The sequence below is a fragment of the Rosa rugosa genome, chromosome 6, assembly GCF_958449725.1.
Source record: "Rosa rugosa chromosome 6, drRosRugo1.1, whole genome shotgun sequence".
NCBI lineage: Eukaryota > Viridiplantae > Streptophyta > Magnoliopsida > Rosales > Rosaceae > Rosa > Rosa rugosa.
The window spans coordinates 3,388,453-3,411,877 of record NC_084825.1 but is presented as its reverse complement, the minus strand read 5'-3'; the positions used below and the strand labels follow the sequence as shown (position 1 = coordinate 3,411,877).

The 23,425-nt window shown below is 38.2% G+C and overlaps 1 protein-coding gene and 1 pseudogene across 16 annotated transcripts; both read left to right on the top strand.

Annotated features, from left to right (window-relative positions):
• Nucleotides 1–419: 419 nt before the first annotated feature.
• On the top strand, nucleotides 420–4,174 carry LOC133716076 (putative disease resistance protein RGA3; annotated as a pseudogene).
• Nucleotides 4,175–4,281: 107 nt separating this feature from the next.
• Nucleotides 4,282–22,445, top strand: LOC133714321 (uncharacterized). Of its 16 annotated transcripts, none has more exons than XR_009848584.1 (15): nucleotides 4,282–4,471; nucleotides 4,591–4,790; nucleotides 5,428–5,603; nucleotides 5,761–6,774; nucleotides 7,403–7,613; nucleotides 7,760–8,000; nucleotides 8,118–8,240; nucleotides 8,697–8,814; nucleotides 11,682–11,761; nucleotides 11,863–12,024; nucleotides 13,642–14,578; nucleotides 14,726–14,800; nucleotides 16,347–17,218; nucleotides 17,383–17,469; nucleotides 18,912–18,950. XR_009848584.1 is itself a non-coding variant. In XM_062140421.1 (9 exons), exons 4-9 carry the CDS (start codon nucleotides 6,761–6,763, stop codon nucleotides 19,057–19,059), a joined length of 477 nt encoding a protein of 158 aa, XP_061996405.1. In that variant the 5' UTR covers nucleotides 4,283–4,471; nucleotides 4,591–4,790; nucleotides 5,428–5,603; nucleotides 5,761–6,760; the 3' UTR covers nucleotides 19,060–19,210. The 16 variants fall into 16 exon arrangements, 1 of the variants encoding a protein (XP_061996405.1); XR_009848585.1 differs by having other exon boundaries at nucleotides 18,916–18,929; XR_009848579.1 differs by lacking the exon at nucleotides 18,912–18,950 and adding an exon at nucleotides 18,599–18,637.
• Nucleotides 22,446–23,425: the final 980 nt, after the last annotated feature.

Here is a 23,425-nt window from a genome sequence, read left to right as displayed (position 1 = left end):
TTGCTGTCTCTCTGTTTTCTAGATCAAAATGTTTTAAATCTCTGGCTCTATATATTCTGTAGTACATAACAAGGACCTTTGCTACTAAATCATCTACCAACGACGTCCTCTACTCAATAACTTTGTTATGTGGCCTAGTCCCACTTCTTCCAAACTGACTTCCAAGTTCTGCCAGTGCCAAGCAAAGTCAGCCTTGGTGTACAAGCCCTTAGCAACTGGAGCATCTATTGGCCAAAAAACAGCTAGAGATGTCCACAACCACTGTTAGACATATATCAAGAGTGCATCTCTTATCCGAAAGCAGCTAGAGAATCTTTCCATAACCACCTCTGAACAGAAATCTGCCCGCAAATTTTGACTATGCGTGATAATTTCATAAAGGAGCGATTTCATCCATCTTCTAGTTTCTTCAACTAATCATGCATTCTGTTCTTGTTTGGCCTCTTGACTTTCTTGGTCAGGGCTTGAAATATATCTGCCACAATATCGTCCCTTCCAATGATATTGTTTTCATCTTGTTTTAAGAGAGAGTAGGTCTCCCTGTCAATTCTTATACCATGGGAAGTTGTTGCATCTAAGGATAGTCTAGCAACTAAGCCAATAGCACCTGCCTTCTTATTCAACTCATCCACAGATATGTTGATCTTCTTAATTTTCTGTGCCATTGTGGGTATGGAGAGCTTGGAAAGACAACTTGGGCTAAATCAATATAACATGAATATGAGATAAGTAGGCACTTTGAGAAAAAGATGTGGATATGTGTATCTATCCCTTTTGAAGTCAATTCAATTCTGAAAGGGATCCTGGAATATCTTAAACCATAAAATGCTGCAGTGAAAGCTATAGATGCGATATGCCGATATGTAATATTCTTCGAGAAGAGAGTTGAAAGGAAAGAGATACCTTCTCATACTTGATGATGTATGGAATGAAGATGCTGAAAAATAGAATGATTTGAAGAGTTGATTGCTAAGAATTACTGATACTCAAGGAAGCAGCATTGTTGTTACTACCCGCAGTGGCAAAGTTACAAAAATGGTGGAGATCCTTCGTAGTGTGATTTGAAAAAAAAAAACTATCAGACGATGAATGTTGGCTCATATTGAAGGATAAAGCAATTCCAGTCGGAACTTGAAGATCAAGAGAGAATTAGAAGGGAGATTGCCAAAAAGTGTGGGGGTGTACCATTAGGCCTCATTTGGTTCGCGGAAAGTAAGTATCGGAAAATGAAAGTTGTTCCTTTTTGCGTTTGGGATGTAAAAGGAAATGAAATCATTTTCTGAACCAAAGGAAAATAGAGGAAAAAATGGTTCCTTCCACAATAAAGGAATCACTTCCCCCGTTTCTTTCCTTGCATTTATTACTCATTACATTAATTACAAACTTTTTATCAACTTTCCTGATAACTCTCCTAATGTTTCCAAACATCGGAATGAAAAGTTCTTCGGAAATTTCATTTCCCTTCTCATGGGAAAGACAAAGGATTTACTTTCCATTCCGCGAACTAAACGAGGTCTTAGTGGAAAAGACATGTTATATATATATATATATATATTTTTTTTTTTTTTGAAATAAGGGCTGTACGGCTGCCCTCAGGAATTAATGAAACGGATGAATACATAGGGGGGGATATGAAGCCTAAACCCCTCATTACAATACAGATCAAGAGAAACTCTGGAATAATACCAGCAGTCTCTACAACGACAATGTATTCAAACATGCACCTGATAGCAAAGAGTGTCATACCAACTACTCTATTTGCTTTACAATGACGGTGGCACATCGGAAAGATAAAGCAGTGCCATAGTACCAATAGATAAGTAGCTTTCCCAACATGCTGCCGAACGGGAACAAGACCGACGACACGTCGTTTCATCCTACCACCAGGAGGTTGCAACCAATGCATGATTTCCCGCCTCGCTAGGGCAGACAAGGCATACTGAGTATGCAGACAAGGACAAAGCCCACATGTCCTTACCAAGGGTCGGCAAGGATTTATTGTACATAAAATACACCTACAATTGAAACCTAATAATAGAAAAGCATAAAACCTAGGACAGACCCACAAGCCAAGGCCCAAACCCACAGGAGTGGCCCAAACCCACCTGACAGACCCATATCCACAAGAGAGGCCCAAACCCGCAGGACGGGTCCACAACGGGGACTTGGCTGCTGTCTCCCGCGCGCTCCCTCGAAGTCGGACCGCCGCATCTGACGAAACACTCCGCCGATGAACCGCGACCGGCATCAGTAGCCGGACCAGGCCAGAAGCGAATCCCGTCTCCTGTGAACACCGACGTTGAACCATGACCAGAGATCTCCAAACATGGTGGACCGCCATGGATCCCAGTAACCAGGTAGATCCGGGACGCAGCCTTTCACCAGACCGCCAGAGTCCAGGGAAGAGTGGGGTGCTGGCCTCGGGAAGAGTGGAGTCCCGCGTTGGTGGTGGCAGACATGGCCACCGAAACACAGTGCTCCTGCATCGTGCCATCTGGTCCCCGCCGCCACTCCGAATCCGGCCTCTACCTGTGGGCTAACCACCGACACCTACGAAAACTACGAGTCCGACAACAACGTCATAGGGACGGCCGCCGGACGGAACAGCACAAGCCTCCGAAACTCCAAGCACGGCAGTTTTTCTCAGTAACCGCTGCAGAGCGTTTTTTTGTTATCTGACCAGCTTTGGTTAAGGCAGCGTAAAAAATCTTTACCAAGACATGTTATATTATACATTTGAAGTTTTACCATGTTTTCTTTTTACTTTGATTTGATAACAAGAATTGCTATTCCAAATATTGTTGATGTAGTGAAAATTAAACAAATAATAGTGATATACAATAAGCCGTTAATATTCAATTGAAGATGTCTGTAGTATTGTTGTGTTGACATCTAATTCCATTCCCAATTTAATTGTTGGTAGTAGGAAACATTATGCGCTCTAAAACGAGCAATGAATGAAGTTCAATTGTAGAAAGTAAAATATGGGATTTACCGGAAGAAGAAGACAGAATCATGTCGATTTTAAAGTTGAGTTTTGATGAATTGAAACCTTCATCATTGAAACAGTGTTTTGCATACTACTCAGTGTTCATCAAAGATTTTGAAATAGAAAAGGCTGACTTGGTCCAACTTTGGATGGCTCAAGGATGGCTTCACACTGTCCCAACCAAAGCTAATCTAGAGACGGAGGATAGAGGTAATGAATATTTTGACATCTTACTAGAAAAGTCATTTTTTTCATGTTAAACAGACTTCTGCAGTAATATTACTGCATGCAAGATGCACGAGCATGATCTTGTGAAGTATCAGACATGACAAACTTGCGCTCACTATTTTCTAAGAGAGAAGCACTTGAGAGTAGTTTGCCTAGCTTTAGATCTTTACGTGTGTTAAATTTATACAAGCCAAACATTGATAAGTTGCCGAGTTCAATTGGAAAGTTGACACACTTGAGGTATATGAATGTTATGGGAAGAAATGTGAAAGCATTTCCAAAATCTATTGGTCAGCTTTATTACCTTGAGACGTACGTTTAAAATGCCTTATCATGTTGAAGAGTTCCAAAAGATGATTGCTGATATGATCAACTTGAGACATGTTTATTTTGGTAAATATGCGAAAGTTCCGATTGGGATATTGAGAAGATTGACTAATCTCAGATCATTACATTTTCTGAAGGTGGGTAAGGAGACTGGACCTAGAATTGAGGAACTAGCTGGGTGAGTGAACCATTTGAGAGACGCCTTATCTATCTATTATCTGGAGCATGTAAGAGATGGAGAAGAAGCAGTGAAGGCAAAGTTAGTTGATAAGAAACATATATATACGCAAGATAACTCTCCACTGGAAGCTTAGAAGACCAAGCAACAATGTTGACAATGAGGATGATGTACTTGAAGGCATGCGACCACATTGTAATTTGGAAATTTTGAAGATTCAGGGGTTCATGGGTGTTAAGTTTCCATCATGGTTATTGCTTGCCAGCAACTTGAAAGAAATTGAATTAGCAGGGTGCAACAAATGCGAACAAGTCTCAATACTCGGCCATCTGCCAAATCTTACACATGTTAAGATGGAGGACATGCAAAACCTAAGATGCTCGGGGTCTGAGTTTTTTGGTTATGATCAAATTTCCGGTGAATCAACAAGTGACAGAGAAAGACTTAAATGACCCGCTATTTCATACGGATTTCAAGTCTTATCTGAATTTACAGCCCTCACCGCTTATCTGAATTTACAGCCCTCACCTGAATTTAAATGACCAGAGCAGATTAGTCCCTTTCAGCCTTTTTCACAGTCCGTCTCTCGTCTCAGAATCTCATTCCCTTTGTGAAACTTCCATACTTCTCTCACTCCTTTTGAACCCTCAGCCCCACTCGCCACCTTCACATAAAACAATCTCAATCTCCCCCAAACACTCAAATTAGGGCACTGTGTTTGAAAGCTCCACATTGACGATTTCTTCGAGGTAACAGTTCTCTTCTTCATGCAAAAACCATAAATTTACATACCCATTTGGTACAATTTGAGTAAAGTAGGTCTCTTTTTGGCTAATCAACTCAAATGTGTGTGTTCATCTTTGGGCAGGGCGCAGTTGAGGCGTTTCTTGTTGGAGAAGTATGAGTTTGGGGCTTACAAAGTGGAATTGCTGTGTTAGGTTGCGGAATTAAGTAGCAGAGATGATTGCAGAGAAGCCCAGTTGGATTAGGCATGAGGGTTTGCAAATTTTCTCCATTGATGTTCAGCCTGGTGGGCTTAGGGTTGCCACTGGTGGGGGTGACCACAAGGTGTGACTCCTCTCATTCTTTCTGCTCTCTTTGCTGGATTAGGAGTAGGAATGTGAAAGAAAATTGAATCTTTTGAGGAACACTATAGGTTTTCGCATAGAGTGATGCATCTTTCTCATCATTGTTGTTCTGTTTGCTTGGAAAATTAAAAGAAGTGATATCAGAAACCCTCTCGATGCGTCGAATTAGCTTCGTTTGTTTGAATCTGCAATGATATCCTCTGCCTTGTTGCTTTAGAAATATGTTGGAACTTGTATGTTTAGTTTTGTGCTCGGATTGTGAATTCTTATTAAACCAGTAGTATTCTGTTGAGCATCATTGATTCTAGGGGGTGTATATATTTTCAGTTGTGTTGTGGTCAAAGCTTAAGCAGATATTTATTGAATTGTTTTGTTTTCTAGGGGTTTTTCTTGTATTGCTTCCAGATGGCACTACTTTCGTGCATTTTTTTTTTTCCATCTTTCAAAAAGCGGCTATCGTCTAATAACTCGATACAATATATGTTTCATTATACTTGAAATATCACAAAGTAAAAGTAGATTGTTCCATTATATTTATAGGCTTTTTCAATAACTAAATCATGTTTTTCATTTCATGCTCTCTGTACAATTCATCATTGTACATGTTCATTGAACAGCACCCAATTTCATTGACTGGGAATGTCTTGCACCTGTTGGGTGGACCAATGGCACTTCAAAAATAGCAATCGGGGGTCAGGATCATACAATAACTTTATGGACGACTGCAAGTCCCCGCCCTCTCTTTGTAGCAAAGCATTTCTTCACTCATTTAAAGTGTTGTGGATTTATCTTGGTAAGATGCTCATTTCCAGAGTACCTATCAGGTCCATTAGGTTCTTTTTGTTTTATTTATTTATTTATTTATTATCTATTATTTTGTTGTTATGATTTTTTTCTTATCCTTCTGTTCATTCCTTTCTTTAATGCTTTTCTTTTTCTGCTGGAAACAGGAGCCCCGATGGTTATTCACTTTTCGCATGTTCTTTGGACGGTTCAGTGGCTACTTTCCATTTTGAGGTGAAAGAGCTTGGCCACCAGTTAAGTGATGCTGAACTAGATGAATTAAAGAGAAGTCGTTATGGTGATGTTACAGGTAGGCAGGTAAACTTAGCAGAAACCCCAGCACAGTTATTGCCTGAGGCAGCTTCTGCTAAGCAAGCCCCAAAGAGAAAAGTGGTTCGGGATGTTCAGCAAAGCCAGACAGTCAAACCTTCTGCGGATGTGGTGGTTGCAACAAAAGTATCTGAGGGTCAAGTTGATGATAGGAAGAAGAGTGGAGGAGCTTCTAGTGATGTTTTAAATAAAGTTTCAATGCCTGCCCGCATTTCTAGTCCTGTAAAGAAAAGAGAATATAGACGACCTGATGGTCGAAAGAGGATTATTCCAGAGGCAGTTGGTGTGCCTCTCCAGAAGGAAAATATTTCTGTTGGGGCTCAGTCCCAGGCACTTGACTTCCCTCTAATGCCTTCTGATCACAGAAAGGATGATAGTGGGTTAGTTGCTGCTGATAGGGGGATTAAAGAAAATTCTATCAGGGAAACACTTGTGAGAGGCAATGACATAAAGGACGAACAGGGGGTCACCGCTAGAGCTATGATTACCAACAGCCTTGTTATTGAGAAGGTTCCCACCTCCACAGGTAGAGATGAAAGCATAAATATAGAACAGTCAGGAGCTGTAAAGGCTTCTAATTCAATATGTGATTCTAGTCCTATTCTTTCAATTAGGGTGCTTGACAAGAAGAAAACGGAAGATGCTGTACCATATTGCTTGGAAGCTCGGCCTAAGGAACATGCTGCAAATGACATTATTAACATGGGAAATTCATTGATCATGAAAGAAACAGAAATCACCTGCACAAAAGGGTTGCAAATCTTTGGTCTGATAGAATATCTGGGAAAGTCACTGTTTTAGCTGGAATTGCAAACTTCTGGGCTGTGGGATGTGAAGATGGATGCATCCAGGTAAGCATATACATCTTTCACTTGTTCACTTCCCCCTTTTCTTTTGTTTCTGTTTTACTTTTCATCATTATATAAGTTTTCATTTCACGAGAGTTCAAAATTCTCGCGTCATATTTTCAATTTGTCCTTTTTGGTGGCACTTAGTATCATCTTATTTTACAATTACCACATTGGAGGAATGCTGCAGATTGAAATCTGAAGTGAAGCATAATTGCTACTAATTGTACTTTACCCAATGACATCATATATTATTACAGACATTTTCTTGGTACCAGTCTTCTGATGCCAACTGGCGCTCACTAAAATCTTTTTCTGTGAATTTACACTGGAAGCGTATAATTCTTCCATTTCTTTTGCAATATTTGATATTAAGTGGGTTTTGGTGAAGAAAGATGCTAGCTAATATGTTCAGAACTTAACATTTTTTAATCTTATACTGCTGTTACCTATAAAAATTTGTAAAAATAAAAATTCTATCCATTTCCTGATATGACTATCGATTATTGACATCGGTACAGACATCCGTATCAGAAAACTATTTTGATAAAACATTATGTCATTTATGATTCATTATACTTTCCTAAAGTTTTTTAATATGTTCGATCATATTTCTTGTTCCCCTGGGAAGGTTTACACAAAGTGTGGGAGACGTGCTATGCCGACTATGATGGTAGGATCCGCAGCAGTTTTTATAGATTGTGATGAGTGCTGGAAGTTGTTTTTGGTCACCAGAAAAGGATCCTTGTATCTATGGGATCTATTAAAGCGGAATTGTCTCCTTCATGACTCGCTGTCATCTCTGGTTGCTTTAAACCCAAATCCATCTGCAAACGATGCAGGTACCACATTGCACTTGTGTTGATATATATATATTTTCCTTTTCTGTAGGTGTTGGCTGATGGGCATAGCCCATGTCTTGTCAGCCATGAGGGTTAGAACTTTAGATTTGTTTAACATTTCCTGTTTCATCATCCACACTTTCCAGGCATGATCAAGGTTATATCAGCAAAGCTATCAAGATCTGGATCTCCTCTTGTTGTTCTCGCTACTCGCCATGCCTTCCTCTTTGACATGGGACTGATGTGTTGGCTTAGGGTTGCAGATGACTGCTTTTCTGGGTCAAATTTTGCAAGCTCCTGGCATTTGGGTTTGACTCAGAGCGGTGAGCTGGCTGGTTTGCAGGTTGATGTTAAGAAATATTTGGCTAGGAAGCCAGGTTGGAGCAGGTTTGTACTTAAAAATATGGAAATTTGGAGACAACAATTATTAGTGACCTACTGACCTATTTCAGTTTACTATTTCAGTCTTAGAAGTTAGAATTGATTCCATTGCATTTCTTGTAGGGTGACTGACGATGGAGTATAGACACGTGCTCATTTGGAAACTCAGCTGGCTTCTTTGCTGGCTTTAAAGTCCCCTAATGAATATCGCCAATGCCTTCTATCATATATACGGTTCCTTGCCAGGTGTTTATTTTTTTTTTCTTCCTTGTGTGCATGTATCCTGTGCATGTATCCGTAACATATAGCCATCATTCTATTTGCACATGCATTGTTAGTAATAGTGAAATTCTTTATGATTCTACAAACTATTTCCTGTGGTGTTTCTCTTTAACATCCACCGATATGCGACGCTTCTGCTTTGTTTTTGGTGACATCATCGTTACCCTTTATTTGCTTCATCATACTCTGTACAGCAGAAAACATAAGGTAGTGTAACAAACATGACACCTAAAGCATGTTAAAATTGAATACTTCTAAAATGTTCTTTCAAACCTGTCACACTCCTTTTCCTCCTTATGAATGATTATAGCTCTCCGGGTGTCAATGTTGTCAGCAAGTGCATAATAACTTGTCCCTGAACTATTTACTGGTATAAACTATCTACTAGTTTATCTATATGACTTGATTCACTGATTTCAGAGAAGCAGATGAGTCTCGTCTACGAGAAGTTTGTGAGAGTTTCCTTGGACCTCCTACTGGAATGGTGGAAGCTACCTCTTTAGATTCAAAGAACTTGGCATGGGATCCTTTTGTGCTTGTAAGACTTTTGATACAGTTCGTTAGATGTCTTTTGGTAGTTGGATATGGACCTAGAACTTTTTCAATTGTCTTCTCTGTATGGCCTTATTAGATGTTCTTGTGTTGAGTCAGTTTTACATTTATTTTATTTTCTTACCGATTCTTGAGGGCTTGGTGAGGGTGAAGCAGTATATCACATGTATATATGGGTTTCAACATAACTGGCAGTTTTAAGTTTTAACCACATTGAGAAAGAGAAATCTCTAAATAAAAGGAATATAAGAATTGGTGTAACACACTCTGATGACACACATATTTAGAACTTAAGGACAAAAGAGCAAAGCAATCTTTCTTGGGATTCAAGCAAAACAAAGAACTTAAGCTTGGGGGAATTCTCAAATTCCAAATAAAATTTCAACTCGAGTTAATGTAAATATCAGTCGACTTCCAAGAACGCTAACAATCGCATTCATAATTAGAAGAATGAAAATGTAAATACCTAAATGTAGTGAGTAAAGGTTTTGCTTTGGTTTTATATATATATTTTTTGAAGTAGAGAATAAAATTACAAAACAAACCCTCTTTTACAACCAAAATTCAGAGAATCAAACAGAAAAGCTTGAGAAGCAAATAGTGGTAAGGAATTAGACCATGCTTGAGCTGCAGTAGTATGTCTAGTTTTAGCCAGAAAATTAACCTCACTTCTGACATGCTTGATTTCCGTCGCCGGTAAAATAAACTTGAGAAGGTGGTGGATGTCAAGGACTATCGTTTTAAGTCTCCAAGGAAGTTTTGCTATACCAGTGATGGCATCAATCAAGGTTTTAGAATCTCCTTCAACTTGAAGGGGAGAGAAACCATGGATAACCGCAGCATGAAGACCGGCTCTTAAGGCTAATCCTTTAGTGATTAGGATAACGGTGGAGGTGAAATGATTACACGCTGCTAGGAGGAGATCACCAGCTTCATTTCTGAAAACAAAGCCACCAACTGCAGACGAAGAAGGGAAAACCGAACCGTCAAAATTTAGTTTAAAACAACCCTGTTTTGGCGATTAAGCATTGATCAGGGCGTTTAAGTGAACCCTTTGAAGACGTATGTAAAAATTGCAGGAATTAGTTGCAGCAAAGAAAACTTTGGTCGAGTTAAAAGCTTGATTCCGGAAAATAAGATCATTAATTTCTAGCACGCCAAATGTAGTAGGCCGTATGTAAAATCATGGCAAACGGATTACTATCCTGCATATGAAGTTTTGAAACAAAGTCTAGCCAATCAATGAAAGAACCTTGCTAATTTTCAAGATGGAGGTGAGGGAGTAAAAGGAACCAGATTGGTTTAGTAATTGGACAGTGGAAGAACAAGTGATCAGTATTTTCTAAATTGGAATCACAAAGAGGACAGTTTCTGTTAATAAAGTTGCTTGTGAAGATATTATCCCTAGTAGATAAACGATTTCTGATTAGCTGCCAGGCAAAAACTTTGATTTTTGGGGGGTACATTCTGTTTCCACATCTTGAGAAGAATTTTGGATTTTGAGTGAGCAATTTGGTTTTGGGTTAGTAGCTGAGAAACTGATTTCAGTGAGAATTTACCATTACTATTGGGGCCTCAGATCATCTCATCAGCAGAGGGGAAAAAAGAAATTGGAACAACAAGAATAGCATTGACTGCTTCAGCAGGGAGAACAGAAGAGAGCTTGGGGACATTCCAGTGTCCATCAGAAAAATAGTCAGGTACTAACTCCTGAGTATTGACAAGATGCCTTTGGTTCTCTGGAAGAAAATTAATTAGAGGGAAGGGATAGACCCAATTAAAGAGCCAGAAATTAATCAATTTTCCATCCCCAACAATCCAACGTAAACCAGAAGCAAGTAGGTCTCTAGCATCTAGGATACCTTTCCAGGCCAGTAAAGAAGAAGCTTTCTTAAGGACAGTCCAGAAAGAGTGATGTTTCAGATACTTGGCTTTAACCAACCTAACCCACCAGTTATTTGGATCAGTAGCTAGTGCAGCCTGATTGAAATGTGAAAAAGGTCCTAAACCTAAGCCACCATTTTCTTTTGGGGTACAAACAGCTGACCATACAACAGGGGAGTTAGTGGAGCTACCCAAGAAAAACTTTTGAGGCCAGAGATATTAGCCTTGAGTAAAGTAAGCTTACCTCCTCTAGAGAGTGTGTTACCATTCCACCCAGCAAGCTTTTTCTGCATAACCTACTTTATTTCATTTTTCATTTTCGCTATAATACTTTGACGTTAAGTAATTGCTGAAAACTACGCCCAAAGATCATTATTGTCAACTTATCGTAGAGTTTGCAAAATGAGCCTAGGTGCTTAATAAAGTGTCCATTTTTTTGGGAGAATAGCTTAAAACCGACATTTTGACAAAATGTTGGTTTTAAGAATTCCTAAAGCTGTGATTTTGAAAAATAGATAACCGATGTTAATGGTGCGGTTTTCAGTCAATAACTCAATACCGAAAACACGAACCGATGAAACACCCTGTCCACCTCAAGTAAAAAATTTATGTTCAAAAGCCCAACATCGTAGCCCACCCCACTAACCCATAAACGTTCATAACCCATTGCTGCTACCCTTCTTCTTCGAACCCACCGTCTCACTCTCAACGTCTCAACGAGGGCTCTCCCGGAGCAAAAAACTTGCCGGCGGAGACCGTCACAGTCGCTTGCCCTGACCACCTCGGTGAACGTGTTCGCTGTGATTTCCCGATTGCTATCTATGGAAGACTAGCTAGTGTGTGAAATTGAGCTTTATATCTTTGGTCTAAAATTGAATGCTTTTGAAATTGTATATATGCCATTGTATCTATGTTTTGATTTCGATGCAATATACCTCTTTGTTAATTTACAGATTTGTTGTTTTGCAGGGACCTTTGGGCTTCATCCCAAATTTTGGAAGGCTAGGATCTTGGAATGTGATCATGTTTCTAACCTTTGATCTTGGAATGTGAATCTGTGATGCTTTTTTTTTTGGTCTGATGCAACTCTGATTATACTCTATACTAAAAGGCAGACACTGAATCACTATTCATTACTGTTTGCATGCAGATAGAAAGAAAGAAGACGGCATCTTGCTTCTGCGGATGGTATTGCCCATGGTTTTGATCTGATGGGAGATGAAGACATCAACGACCGTTTTGATCTGGATTCTGCCGACACAGAGGAAAAGAGAGAAATATCAGCCTCTGGAAATTGACCTAGCCCATGAAGGTGAATGGCTTTCTCGCTTTTTCCTTTATCAACGATATTGGGGTTGATTGATTGTGTATAGAGTTTTTTAATTTGATGTTTCACCAGTCTACTGTGGGTTTGGTTATAATTCTAAGGCATAGATTCCTACTTACAGTTTCAGAGTCTGCAATTTTAATTGGGTAGTGAGAATTGTGATTAGGGGAGTTCAATTTGTTCGATTGGGATTGTGAGATAATTGTTGAATTTGTGAAATTCGAGTTTGAGAGGGGAAAATGACCTGGGTTGTGTGAAATTTTGATACTTACGCTTAGTGAAGAATGGGGTTTTTGGAGTTGGAGAGTGAGTTGAACTGGGTTGGGTTGTGTTCTCCCTGTTTTGGTGCTGAATTGAATTAATTTCTACCTTCAAGTTCAAACTGAAGGAGCCAAGCAGAACAGATTAGTTCTGGAGCTTCAGCTTATAGCTATTACCTGATTACCCTGACATGCTGCAAAAATGGAATAGTAGGGAAAAATAAGAAGATTTACCTTATGCTGCTTTGCGATTTGCTCACCCACATAAGTATACCTCCTACTTCAGAGCCATTCAATATCCCCCAAGTACACATGACAGATCGCAACACAGTAATGGATTTTACAAGTGATTTCAGTGGTATCCACTTCACAATTCGATCCAAAATTGGAAAATTGAAGTATGAGTTCTAGAAAAGCTCATTGGGTAAAGCTTTGGATTCTTGCTTATCTATGTTTGATTTTGAATTTCAGACTGATAAAGCAGTTTGGTGGAACTGGTTATGAAAGCTCAGACGTAATGGTGATAGATGAGGTTCAGATGAGAAATATCAAAACAGTTCAAGAAGTGAAGAAACTGTATGGGTATATTTGCACAGGAAAGGTACAGATGTGACCAAGAGCATGATGATACTGTATCATTAAATTTTTGACAAACTAGTTTACCAAAAACTTACACTCTTAATTTCGGGCTTCCAACTGTGGCTAAGAAATTCGTAGTGCTCAATTTGATGATACTTCTGTGCGAATTAATAGGAAAGAACAAAGTTTTGAGTTTGTGAAACAGTTGATGATATTTTGCTTTTTTGTATTGGTTCGGGATTGTCTCACGAACAAATTAAACTCTTAGATTCCTTAAACTCCATGTAGTATGGTGCTATGTTATGACGAGATGGGGAATAAAAAAGATGTTAGGGGTGGGCGATATCGATTTGCAAGGAGGAAAGCAGTTCAATGTTTGCAAGTCCAATTGAAATTGTATACGACAATCACAATCACAATCACAATGAAACTTGCTAGGCATATCCATCTTTTATTACTGATTTAGAGATCAATGTCTATCTGATTTAGATATCAATTTGCTGTCTTTGTATTTGGATCAAGTGAAGCTTGCAAAAATCCAAAGTAATTTTGTTAGCTTGGGACAGCAATAGGGAATGAATCATAGTAGTTATAATTTTTTTTTCAATATAATTAGGATAGACATGGTAGGGCATTTATACTGAGTATTGCTTCTTGCTTTTCTGGTTTATCACTTTTTTTTTTCACAACTGCCATGTAAGTATGTAACTTTAGGTTTCTGGCTTCTCTTCTTTTTACTGAGATCTTCACTTTTTTTTTTCAGCTACTTCGTATATGTAATTTTGCTGACGGAGTCTTCAACATCAGGGGTAACTCATTTCATATAAGAATATTTTGTAGACAATGTCTGTTGGAAGCATGTTGTGCACCACATCGAAGCATGTAAGGTTGTCCTGCCTGGACATGCTGAGTTTGAGGCATGTGATATTATCTTGCCTTCAGAACCTTACTCCACAAGGACTCTGGGTTTTTGATCAAGCGCTAGCACTGCTTTGCCAAGAGGGCCTTGTTATATGTCAAAAGCTCTTTAAAGCCAATACCCTCCTCTAACATACTTTTGCAGAGAATATCCCATGCTTTCCAGTGAATTTTTCCTTTTGTGCCATTTGATCCCCACCAGAAATTGGCAATATCAGAGTTTCATTGTTCATTTGGCTATAACACTTTGATCTCAAGTAATTGCTAAAAACTACTCCCAAACGTCATAATTGTCGAATTATCCTAGAGTTTGCAAAATGAGGTTAGGTGCTCAATAAAATGTCCATTTCTTTTTTTGGGAGAATAGCTTAAAACCGACAATTTATCAATTTGACACGAAGTGCCGGTTTTAAGAATTCCTAAACAGCTGTGATTTTGAAAAAATGGATAACCGATGTACCAAAAAGATGAACCACCGAGGTGGACTGAAGTAAAAAAATATTCTGTTCAAAAGCCCAACAGCAGAGCCCACCCCACTAACTCATAATCGTTCATAACCCATTGCTCCTGCCCTTCTTCTTCGAACCCGCGATACCCACCGTCTCACTCTGAAAGAGTCATAGTCCCAACGAGGGCTCTCCCGGAGCAAAAAACTTGCCGGCGGAGACCGTCACAGTCGCTTGCCCTGACCACCTCGTCCTCGCCGACCTTCCGGTCTCGTCGTCAGCTCGGTGAACGTGTTCGCTGTGATTTCCCGATTGCTATCTATGGAAGACTAGCTAGTGTGTGAAATTGAGCTTTATATCTTTGGTCTAAAATTGAATGCTTTTGAAATTGTATATATGCCATTGTATCTATGTTTTCACCTTCTGACTTTGATTTCGATGCAATATACCTCTTTGTTAATTTACAGATTTGTTGTTTTGCAGGGACCTTTGGGCTTCATCCCAAATTTTGGAAGGCTAGGATCTTGGAATGTGATCATGTTTCTAACCTTTGATCAGGTACATGTCTCAAAACCTTTCTGCATATCCTACTTTATTGCAACTCTGATTATACTCTATACTAAAAGGCAGACACTGAAACACTATTCATAACTGTAATCCCAAAAGTAATCCCCAAGCTTCCGCTTGAAGGACAGAACCGCAACCAAGGTTAGCATAAAACCCAGAAATCCAAGCACCAGTGAAATCTCTCAAGACACCACCAGCACCAATTTTCCCATTAAGATTTCTAGCACCATCAACATTTAATTTAAAGTAATGCTCAAGAGGTTTCTTCCACAACAAACTAACAGAAGTTTTACTGGACTGTTGAGGCTTGAAAGTATTAGCAGATTTCCATTCCTTGGCAGAATCAATAACAACTTTCCCAGGATTAAAAGGATAGTGAAACCCCTCATCAAACACCATTTTATTCCTCCACTTCCATATGTGCCAACATGTATACACAAATATTGAACACCATTGGAGATTACCATAACAGATTTTCCTGCATTGAGAATTAGCAAAGAACCACCCATACCAATCAAGCTGCATAGTCCTGGAAATAGAATCCAAGCATATAACACTATTCCAAATCATCTGGGCAACAGGGCAATCTCTAAGCAAATGTAAAATTGTCTCGGGTTGGTCATGGCAAACAGGATAATAAGTTAATAACAATTAGTAGCAATTCTTCGTTTAACTCTTTCAACGTTGGTGAGGAGTTTACCATGGCAGACCAACCAAAAGAAATATTTTAGTTTAGGAGGTATTGGTAACTTCCAGAGAAAAAACCAGGGAAAATCCATGATATTTTCTTCCTTAACCAAATAGAGGTAAGCTGATTTAACAGTAAAATGGCCATTACTTGTTCCTCCCCAAATCATTTTGTCTGGACCACAACCTTGAAAACCTGGAGGAATTCTAACAATTCTATTGACAATATCATCACAGAAGTGAATTTTAAGGAAATTTATATCCCACTCACCATCATTCCAACAATCTTTGACTCTGAGACAATCATTGACAGTAGCCCGACTCAGAGTATGTCGTAGAAGTGGTCCATCAGTAACCCACTTGTCATTCCAGAAATTGGCTGAACTCCCATCACCAATTCTCCAGACTAAACCTTCCTTTAATAGTCTGATTCCATGAACTATACTCCTCCAAGTACTAGAACTTCTAGAAGAACAACCATTTTCAGAGTGCAACAGAGGAATATCTTTCACATATTTCTGATGTAAAACCATGCTCCACAATCCTTCATCGTTTTGAAACATCCTCCATCCCACCTTGGCAAGCATAGCTTGGTTCATGTGTCTAATATTTTTAATCCCCAATCCACCGAACCTCCTTGGTTTACAAACTAAATCCCAATTAGCAAGGTGAACCTTCCTACTGCCATCATTATCTCCCCAAAGAAAAGCTCTGCTCATTTTCTCAATAGTGTCACAAACAGAAGCGGGAATCTTAACAGTCTGCATAGCATAAACAGGCATGGTAGAGATAACAGAATTAATTAGAGTTGTTCTTCCCGCAAGATTTAATAATTTACCTTTCCAACCAGCCAATCGACCCTGAACTTTATCGATGATGGAGGCATAAGTGTGCTTGGTGACTCGAGAGTGCAGCAAAGGCATCCCCAAGTATTTGCCGAGGTTGGTAGTAAGAGCAGAACCACAAATGGCACTTATATTTTTAGCAAGCATTTTATCAGTATTAGGAGAACAAAAAAGCATAGATTTATTGTAACTCACTTCTTGACCAGAGAGCTCACAGAACAAATCAAGGCACTTCTTTAAAACTCTAGCTTGATCACAAGTAGCTTCGGAGAATAATATCAAGTCATCTGCAAAAAATAAATGGGAGATAAGTGGACCAGATCCAGATGCACTTTGATCTCAAGTAATTGCTGAAAACTACTCCCAAACGTCATAATTGTCGACTTATCCTAGAGTTTGCAAAATGAGTTTAGGTGCTCAATAAAATGTCCATTTTTTTTGGGAGAATAGCTTCATTTTGTCAATTTGACACGAAGTGTCGGTTTTAAGAATTCCTAAACAGCTGTGATTTTGAAAAAATAGATAACCGATGTTATGGTGCGGTTTTCGGTCAATACCAAAAAAAAGATGAACCACCCAGTCCACCTCAAGTAAAAAAATTTCTGTTCAAAAGCCCAACAGCAGAGCCCACCCCACTAACCCATAATCGTTCATAACCCATTGCTCCTGCCCTTCTTCTTCGAACCCGCGAAACCCACCGTCTCACTCTCAAAGAGTCAAAGTCTCAACGAGGGCTCTCCCGGAGCAAAAAACTTGCCGGCGGAGACCGTCACAGTCGCTTGCCCTGACCACCTCGTCCTCGCCGACCTTCCGGTCTCGTCGTCAGCTCGGTGAACGTGTTCGCTGTGATTTCCCGATTGCTATCTATGGAAGACTAGTATGTGAAATTGAGCTTTATATCTTTGGTCTAAAATTGAATGCTTTTGAAATTGTATATATGCCATTGTATCTATGTTTTGACAGGAGTAGGGTTTTTACCTTCTGACTTTGATTTCGATGCAATATACCTCTTTGTTAATTTACAGATTTGTTGTTTTGCAGGGACCTTTGGCCTTTTATGAGGGCTTCATCCCAAATTTTGGAAGGCTAGGATCTTGGAATGTGATCATGTTTCTAACCTTTGATCAGGTACATGTCTCAAAACCTTTCTATATCTCTTCAGCCGTTTGTGTTTTCTGGTCTGTGCACTGGTTTTCTAATTTCGCATCAGTAGTAGTCTGAATTGCAGCTTAGAAATTATATTATGTTATGGAATCAGAAAATCTCTATAAATAATTAGCCACTTCTGATGAAATCTTTATCGAAATTTATCTATGAAGCTGTGTGTGTGTGTGTTTTTTTCCTTCGTATAAACCTGGAAAGTTTTTCTTTTGTAATGGCTTTCTCGTCTCTCAAAAGTAACTTGAATTTCTTTTCTCATCTATTATTCTTCAGGCAGGCTAAGAAGTTCATGAAAAGTATAGAGTCAAAATGAGAAGTGAAGCCAAGAGAGTGGTTTTAGTTTGTAGAGAAAACAGTAGTTGTTTTAGAGAATAATAAGGACCTCGACAAACCTTTTTCTCCCATATTTCAGCTAGCTGAGAAGAAGAATCCTCTGAAGGAAAACTGCTTACTGGAAACTTCAAAATTTAGGAAATAATTAGCTTTCGTTTTCTGGATTACATATCTTTCATTGTCATCATATATTGATGAGTTGTGATTATTAAATTTGTCTATCAAGGCTTTAATTGCTTTGTTTGCAAAGCCAAATGCTAAATCTTTGTCGTCACCAATGAATGATGGCTTGCAGACATACTCTTGGATTTTCTTTTCTGGTAGATGATTCATCAGTTACTGAAAACGACGGTATAACATGAATGCTGATGCATATTTTTTAAACAGTAAAAGAAGGGGATTGAAATTGACACTCCGTTTTTTTTACAAACCACAACCTCTATGAGTAATTTTTCAGAAATCAAGAGTTTTTTATTTTTATTTTTTTGGAGGGTGGTTTATTGAAATAGTCCATCTTGGATGGCACCCTAAGCTAACCCATGGGTGCTGATCAATGAATTGCTGAAACACCTCCAGAAGTCCTGAGTTGTTTTGGTCGACCAGTAATTTCCTCACTGATTTTGGACAATAAGTCTCGTATATCACAGTATTCTTGTTTTGAGCTCTTTGAATTGTAGAGGACTCGCGGGACACTCTGAGAGTGTGGCATGTTGCCAACAACTAGATATTATGGTTACCACTTTCTAACTTTGATCATTCGCAGAACTGCAAGAACAAGTATCAAAGCATCTTTTCCAGGCAGGTCTCTCTACATCAGCTTTGTTGCAGCAATGATGCTTAATAAATAACACCACTCCATAATATGTTCGCTCGGTAGAGATAATAATCATTGACTTGTAACTGCAACTGTGAATCTGTGATGGTTTTTTTTTTTTTTTTGGTCTGATGCAACGCTGATTATACTCAATACTAAAAGGCAAACACTGAAATACTATTAATCACTGTTCAATGAACAGTTCACACCGATTTTGCCCCTGCATTTTCTGAAATTTTACCTGATTACTGTTTGCATGCAGATAGGAAGAAAGAAGACGACATCTTGCTTCTGCGGATGGTTTTGATCTGATGGGAGACGAAGATATCAACGACAGTTTTGATGTGGATTCTGCCGACACAGAGAAAAAGAGAGGAGACGAAGATGAAATATCAGCCTCTGGAAATTGAGCTAGCCCACGAAGGTGAATGGCTCTCTCGCTTTTTCCTTTATCAACGATATTGGGGCTGATTGATTGTGTATAGAGTTTTTAATTTGATGTTTCACCAGTCTACGGTTTGGTTATAACTTATAAATCTAAGGCATAGATTCCTACTTACAGTTTCAGAGAAATTTGTTCTGCAATTTTAATTGGGTAGCGAGAATTGTGATTAGGGGAGTTCAATTTGTTCGATTGGGATCGTGAGATTATTGTCGACTTCGTGAAATTCGAGTTTTAGAGGGGAAAATGACCTGGGTTGTGTGAAATTTTGATACTTACGCTTAGTGAAGAATTGGGTTTTTGGAGTTGGAGAGTGAGTTGAACTGGGTTGGGTTGTGTTCTCCCTGTTTTGGCGCTGAATTGAATTCATTTCTACCTTCAAGTTGAAACTGAAAGAGCCAAGCAGAACAGGTTAGTTCTGGAGCTTCGGCTTATAGCTATTACCTGATTACCCCAACATGCTGCAAAAATGGAATAGTAGGGAAAAATAAGAAGATTTACTTGATGCTACTTTGCGATTTGCTCACCCACATAAGTATACCTCCTACTTCAGAGCCATTCAATATCCCTCAAGTACACACGACAGATCGCAACACAGTAATGGATTTTACAAGTGATTTCAGTGGTATCCACTTCACAATTCGATTCAAAATTGGAAAATTGAAGTATGAGTTCTAGAATAGCTCATTGGGTAAAGCTTTGGATTCTTGCTTATTTATGTTTGATTTTGAAATTTCGGACTGATAAAGCAGTTTGGTAAAAAACTGGTTATGAAAGCTCAGACGTAATGGTGATAGATGAGGTTCAGATGAGAAATATCAACACAGTTCAAGAAACTGTATGGGTATATTTGTGCAGGAAAGGTACAGATGTGACCAAGAGCATGATGATACTGTATCATTAAATTTTTGACAAAATAGTTTACCAAAATATTACACACTTAATTTTGGGCTTCCAACTGTGGCTAAGAAATTTGTAGTGCTCAATTTGATGATGCTCATGTGCGAATTAATAGGAAAGAACAAAGTTTCGAGTTTGTGAAACAGTTGATAATACTTTGCTTTTTTGTATCGGTTCAGGATTGTCCCACGAACAAATTAAACTCCTAGATTCCTTAAACTCCATGTAGTATGGGGCTATGTTATGACGAGATGGGGAATAAGAAAGATGACCAGGGGTGGGCGATATCGATTTGCAAAGAGGAAAGCAGTTCAATGTTTGCAAATCCAATTGAAATTGTATACGACAATCACAATCACAATGAAACTTGCTAGGCATATCCATCTTTTATTACTGATTTAGAGATCAATGTCTATCTGATTTAGATATCAATTTGCTGTCTTTGTATTTGGATCAAATGAAGCTTGCAAAAATCTGAAAGGCAAATTACTTTGTTAGCTTGGGACAGCAATAGGGAATGAATCATAGTAGTTACAGTTTTTTTTTTTTTTTTTCAATATAATTAGGATAGACATGGTAGGGCATTTATACTGAGTATTGCTTCTTGCTTTTCTCGTTTATCACTTTTTTTTCACAACTGCCATGTAACTTTTGGTTTCTGGCTTCTCTACTTTTTACTGAGACCCATCTCCACTTTTTTTGTGTGCAGCTACTTCGTATATGTAATTTTGCTGACGGAGTCTTCAACAGCAGTGGTAACTCATTTCATATAAGAATAGTTTGGAGACAATGTCTATTGGAAGCATGTCTCCACTTTTTGTGTGTGCAGCTACTTCGTATATGTAATTTTGCTGACGGAGTCTTCAACAGCAGTGGTAACTCATTTCATATAAGAATATTTTGGAGACAATGTCTATTGGAAGCATGTTGTGCACCACACCAAAGCATGTAAGGTTGTACTGCATGGACATGCTGAGTTTGAGGCAAGTGATGTTATCTTAAAGGTTAGTTTAAACGAATACTGTAGATATGCAAATAGGAAAACACAAATTCTTCAAAAATTTTGAATTTCAGGTTTTTATTTTATTTATTTATTTATTTATTTTTTAAAATCTTATAAACTGAGATTAAGTGCTTTACTACATATTTAGCTTTACCAATGTGTACTGGTTTTCAAGAGGTACTAACTTTCAGATTCATTTTCAGCTTCTCCTGTAATTCTGATTTTTTTTTCCTCTCATGTTGGTAGGTTATTTTTTGGAACATGGAAACAGACTGAAAGCACACCGGAAGATCACATGATGATCGTTACTGATGTTCGATTTAGAACAAATCTCCTGAACAGAATATGGACAAGTATGATGGTAGAGTTTGTATGAGTTCAGAGTCGATGAGTAGAATAGAGGCAATGTTTGAAGCTGAACTTGAGAGGTTGGGGCTAAACAGGAGTACTTCTACTTTGGAGAGAAGATTAACTGATCTTGATGAGGTACAAAGTCTATGCTTATTGGTGCAGTTTTAAGTTTAAGCAGCACAAGTTTATCTTTTGTGTACTGAAATTTTGTGGGTGAATCCAATTCACTTGAAACATAGAAGTAGTGAAGAAAACCCTCATTTTCATTCTGTTGTACATGTATCTTCCTTTTTTCCTCAATTCCAATAGCTATCTTCTGTAACATTTCATATGATTATAAGCATCAAGTAATTGTGTTCATCGTGAATTGAATTTGTTGCAGCTTCCAAACAGTGTTCATCAAGTTTCTGAAGATTACATTTGGGAAAGCTTTATACTTTACAGACCAATGTTTACATCAGAGGAAGTGGAGGTAAATAAATTATTGGAACAGATGAAATTTCATTTGTGGTTTGATCCCACCCAAATATATGTGATGCTTCATTTCACTTATAACCACATGTTCATAATGCATGCAATTGTACACATATATAACTTTGATTGATGGTGTCCTATTGTCCTCACTATCTCAGGTTCTCAGTCTAAACCAATTCTTGCTGGCTATTCGTCATGCACACCCTCGGTCAGAAACCATTTTGCTTCTTCACCATCAAAGTTTTGATTTCTCTCTCAGTTTTGGCCGCCATAACATCAGCAACTAGAACTTACCCGGTGCCTCCAAATGGTCACAGAACACGAGGCCTAGGCGCTTTAGAGATGAGTGCACCAGCTGTGAACAACAGACTGCTGCTGTTAGATTTGCAGCACCAGATCAAGGTGGAAGTGGCTTCTCAGGATCATCCTCATGTTCTATCAAAGCGTCCTAAAATCCCACCTTCTGGCCCAAGCCACAGGACCAACAAGACACCTAATCCTCAAGACATTACTAAACACCTAATCCTATATAGAGAACAGCTTTGGTTAGAGTATCATACATGAAATGTGTACATACATGAAACAGCTTCAATTATATATTATGTCCAATAACGTTTGTTGGAACTCGGAAAAAGGAAAAAAGTCAAAAAACAACCCGCAGCTACGCGCAGGCTTCTACCTAGTGCTTAATAAATTAGTAAAATTGTAGATCAATACACGGTTATCTTCACTGTAGATGTGACCAGGAGACTAGACCATTTCCAAGTTCTCTAGTGGTGAGGAGATTACAAATAAAATACGAACTGGGTGATAACAGCTTCCCAAGAAAATTCAACCTTGTTCAAATTAAGACTTCTAAGAGCATCTTTAGATATAAAATACAGGGAAAACATCACCAATGGTCACTGAGTTATGACTTATTCGACACTTAACTCATTGTATTTTCAACAATATCATTTAACTCACTCAGTTTTACATCCGTCTTTCACTTAACTCACTGTCGTTAATTTTGTCGTTAAAAGCTATTAAAATTGAGGGTATATTTGTCTAAACACTAAAAAAATGCATTTCTAACTTAAAAAAAAAAAAAAGACAATTTTTTTTTTCAAATTATATTTAAGTTAAAAAAATCATTTGTTATTAGAAATCTCATAAATTTAAAAAATTGAAAAAAGTCTAATAAATGTAAATTGAGGGTATATTTATCTAAACACTAAAAAAATGCATTTCTAACTTTTTTTTTTTAAAAAAAAGACAATTTTTTTCAAATTATATTTAAGTTAAAAAAATCATTTTTTATTAGAAATTTCAGAAATTTAAAAAAATTGAAAAAAAGTCTAATAAATGTAGTTTTTTTTTAAGTTAAAAATGATTTTTAAGTGTTTTGACAAATATACCCTCAATTTTAACGGCTTCTAACGGTAGAATTAACGGCAGTGAGTTAAGTGAAAGACGGATGTAAAACTCAGTGAGTTAAGTGATATTATTAAAAATACAGTGAGTTAAGTGTCGAATAAGTCATAACTCAGTGACCATTGGTGATATTTCCCCTAAAATACATATAACTGCCGGAGCATCTATGTATCCACAGGTCCACCCACAACCA

Bases quoted from the DNA above. Each gene is read 5' to 3' on its own strand.
- LOC133714321 (XM_062140421.1), top strand. The intron at 17,470-18,598 runs GTACATGTCTCA...GATCATTCGCAG, and splicing joins TGTTTCTAACCTTTGATCAG to AACTGCAAGAACAAGTATCA. The intron at 18,638-18,915 runs GTCTCTCTACAT...GCATGCAGATAG, and splicing joins AAAGCATCTTTTCCAGGCAG to GAAGAAAGAAGACGACATCT.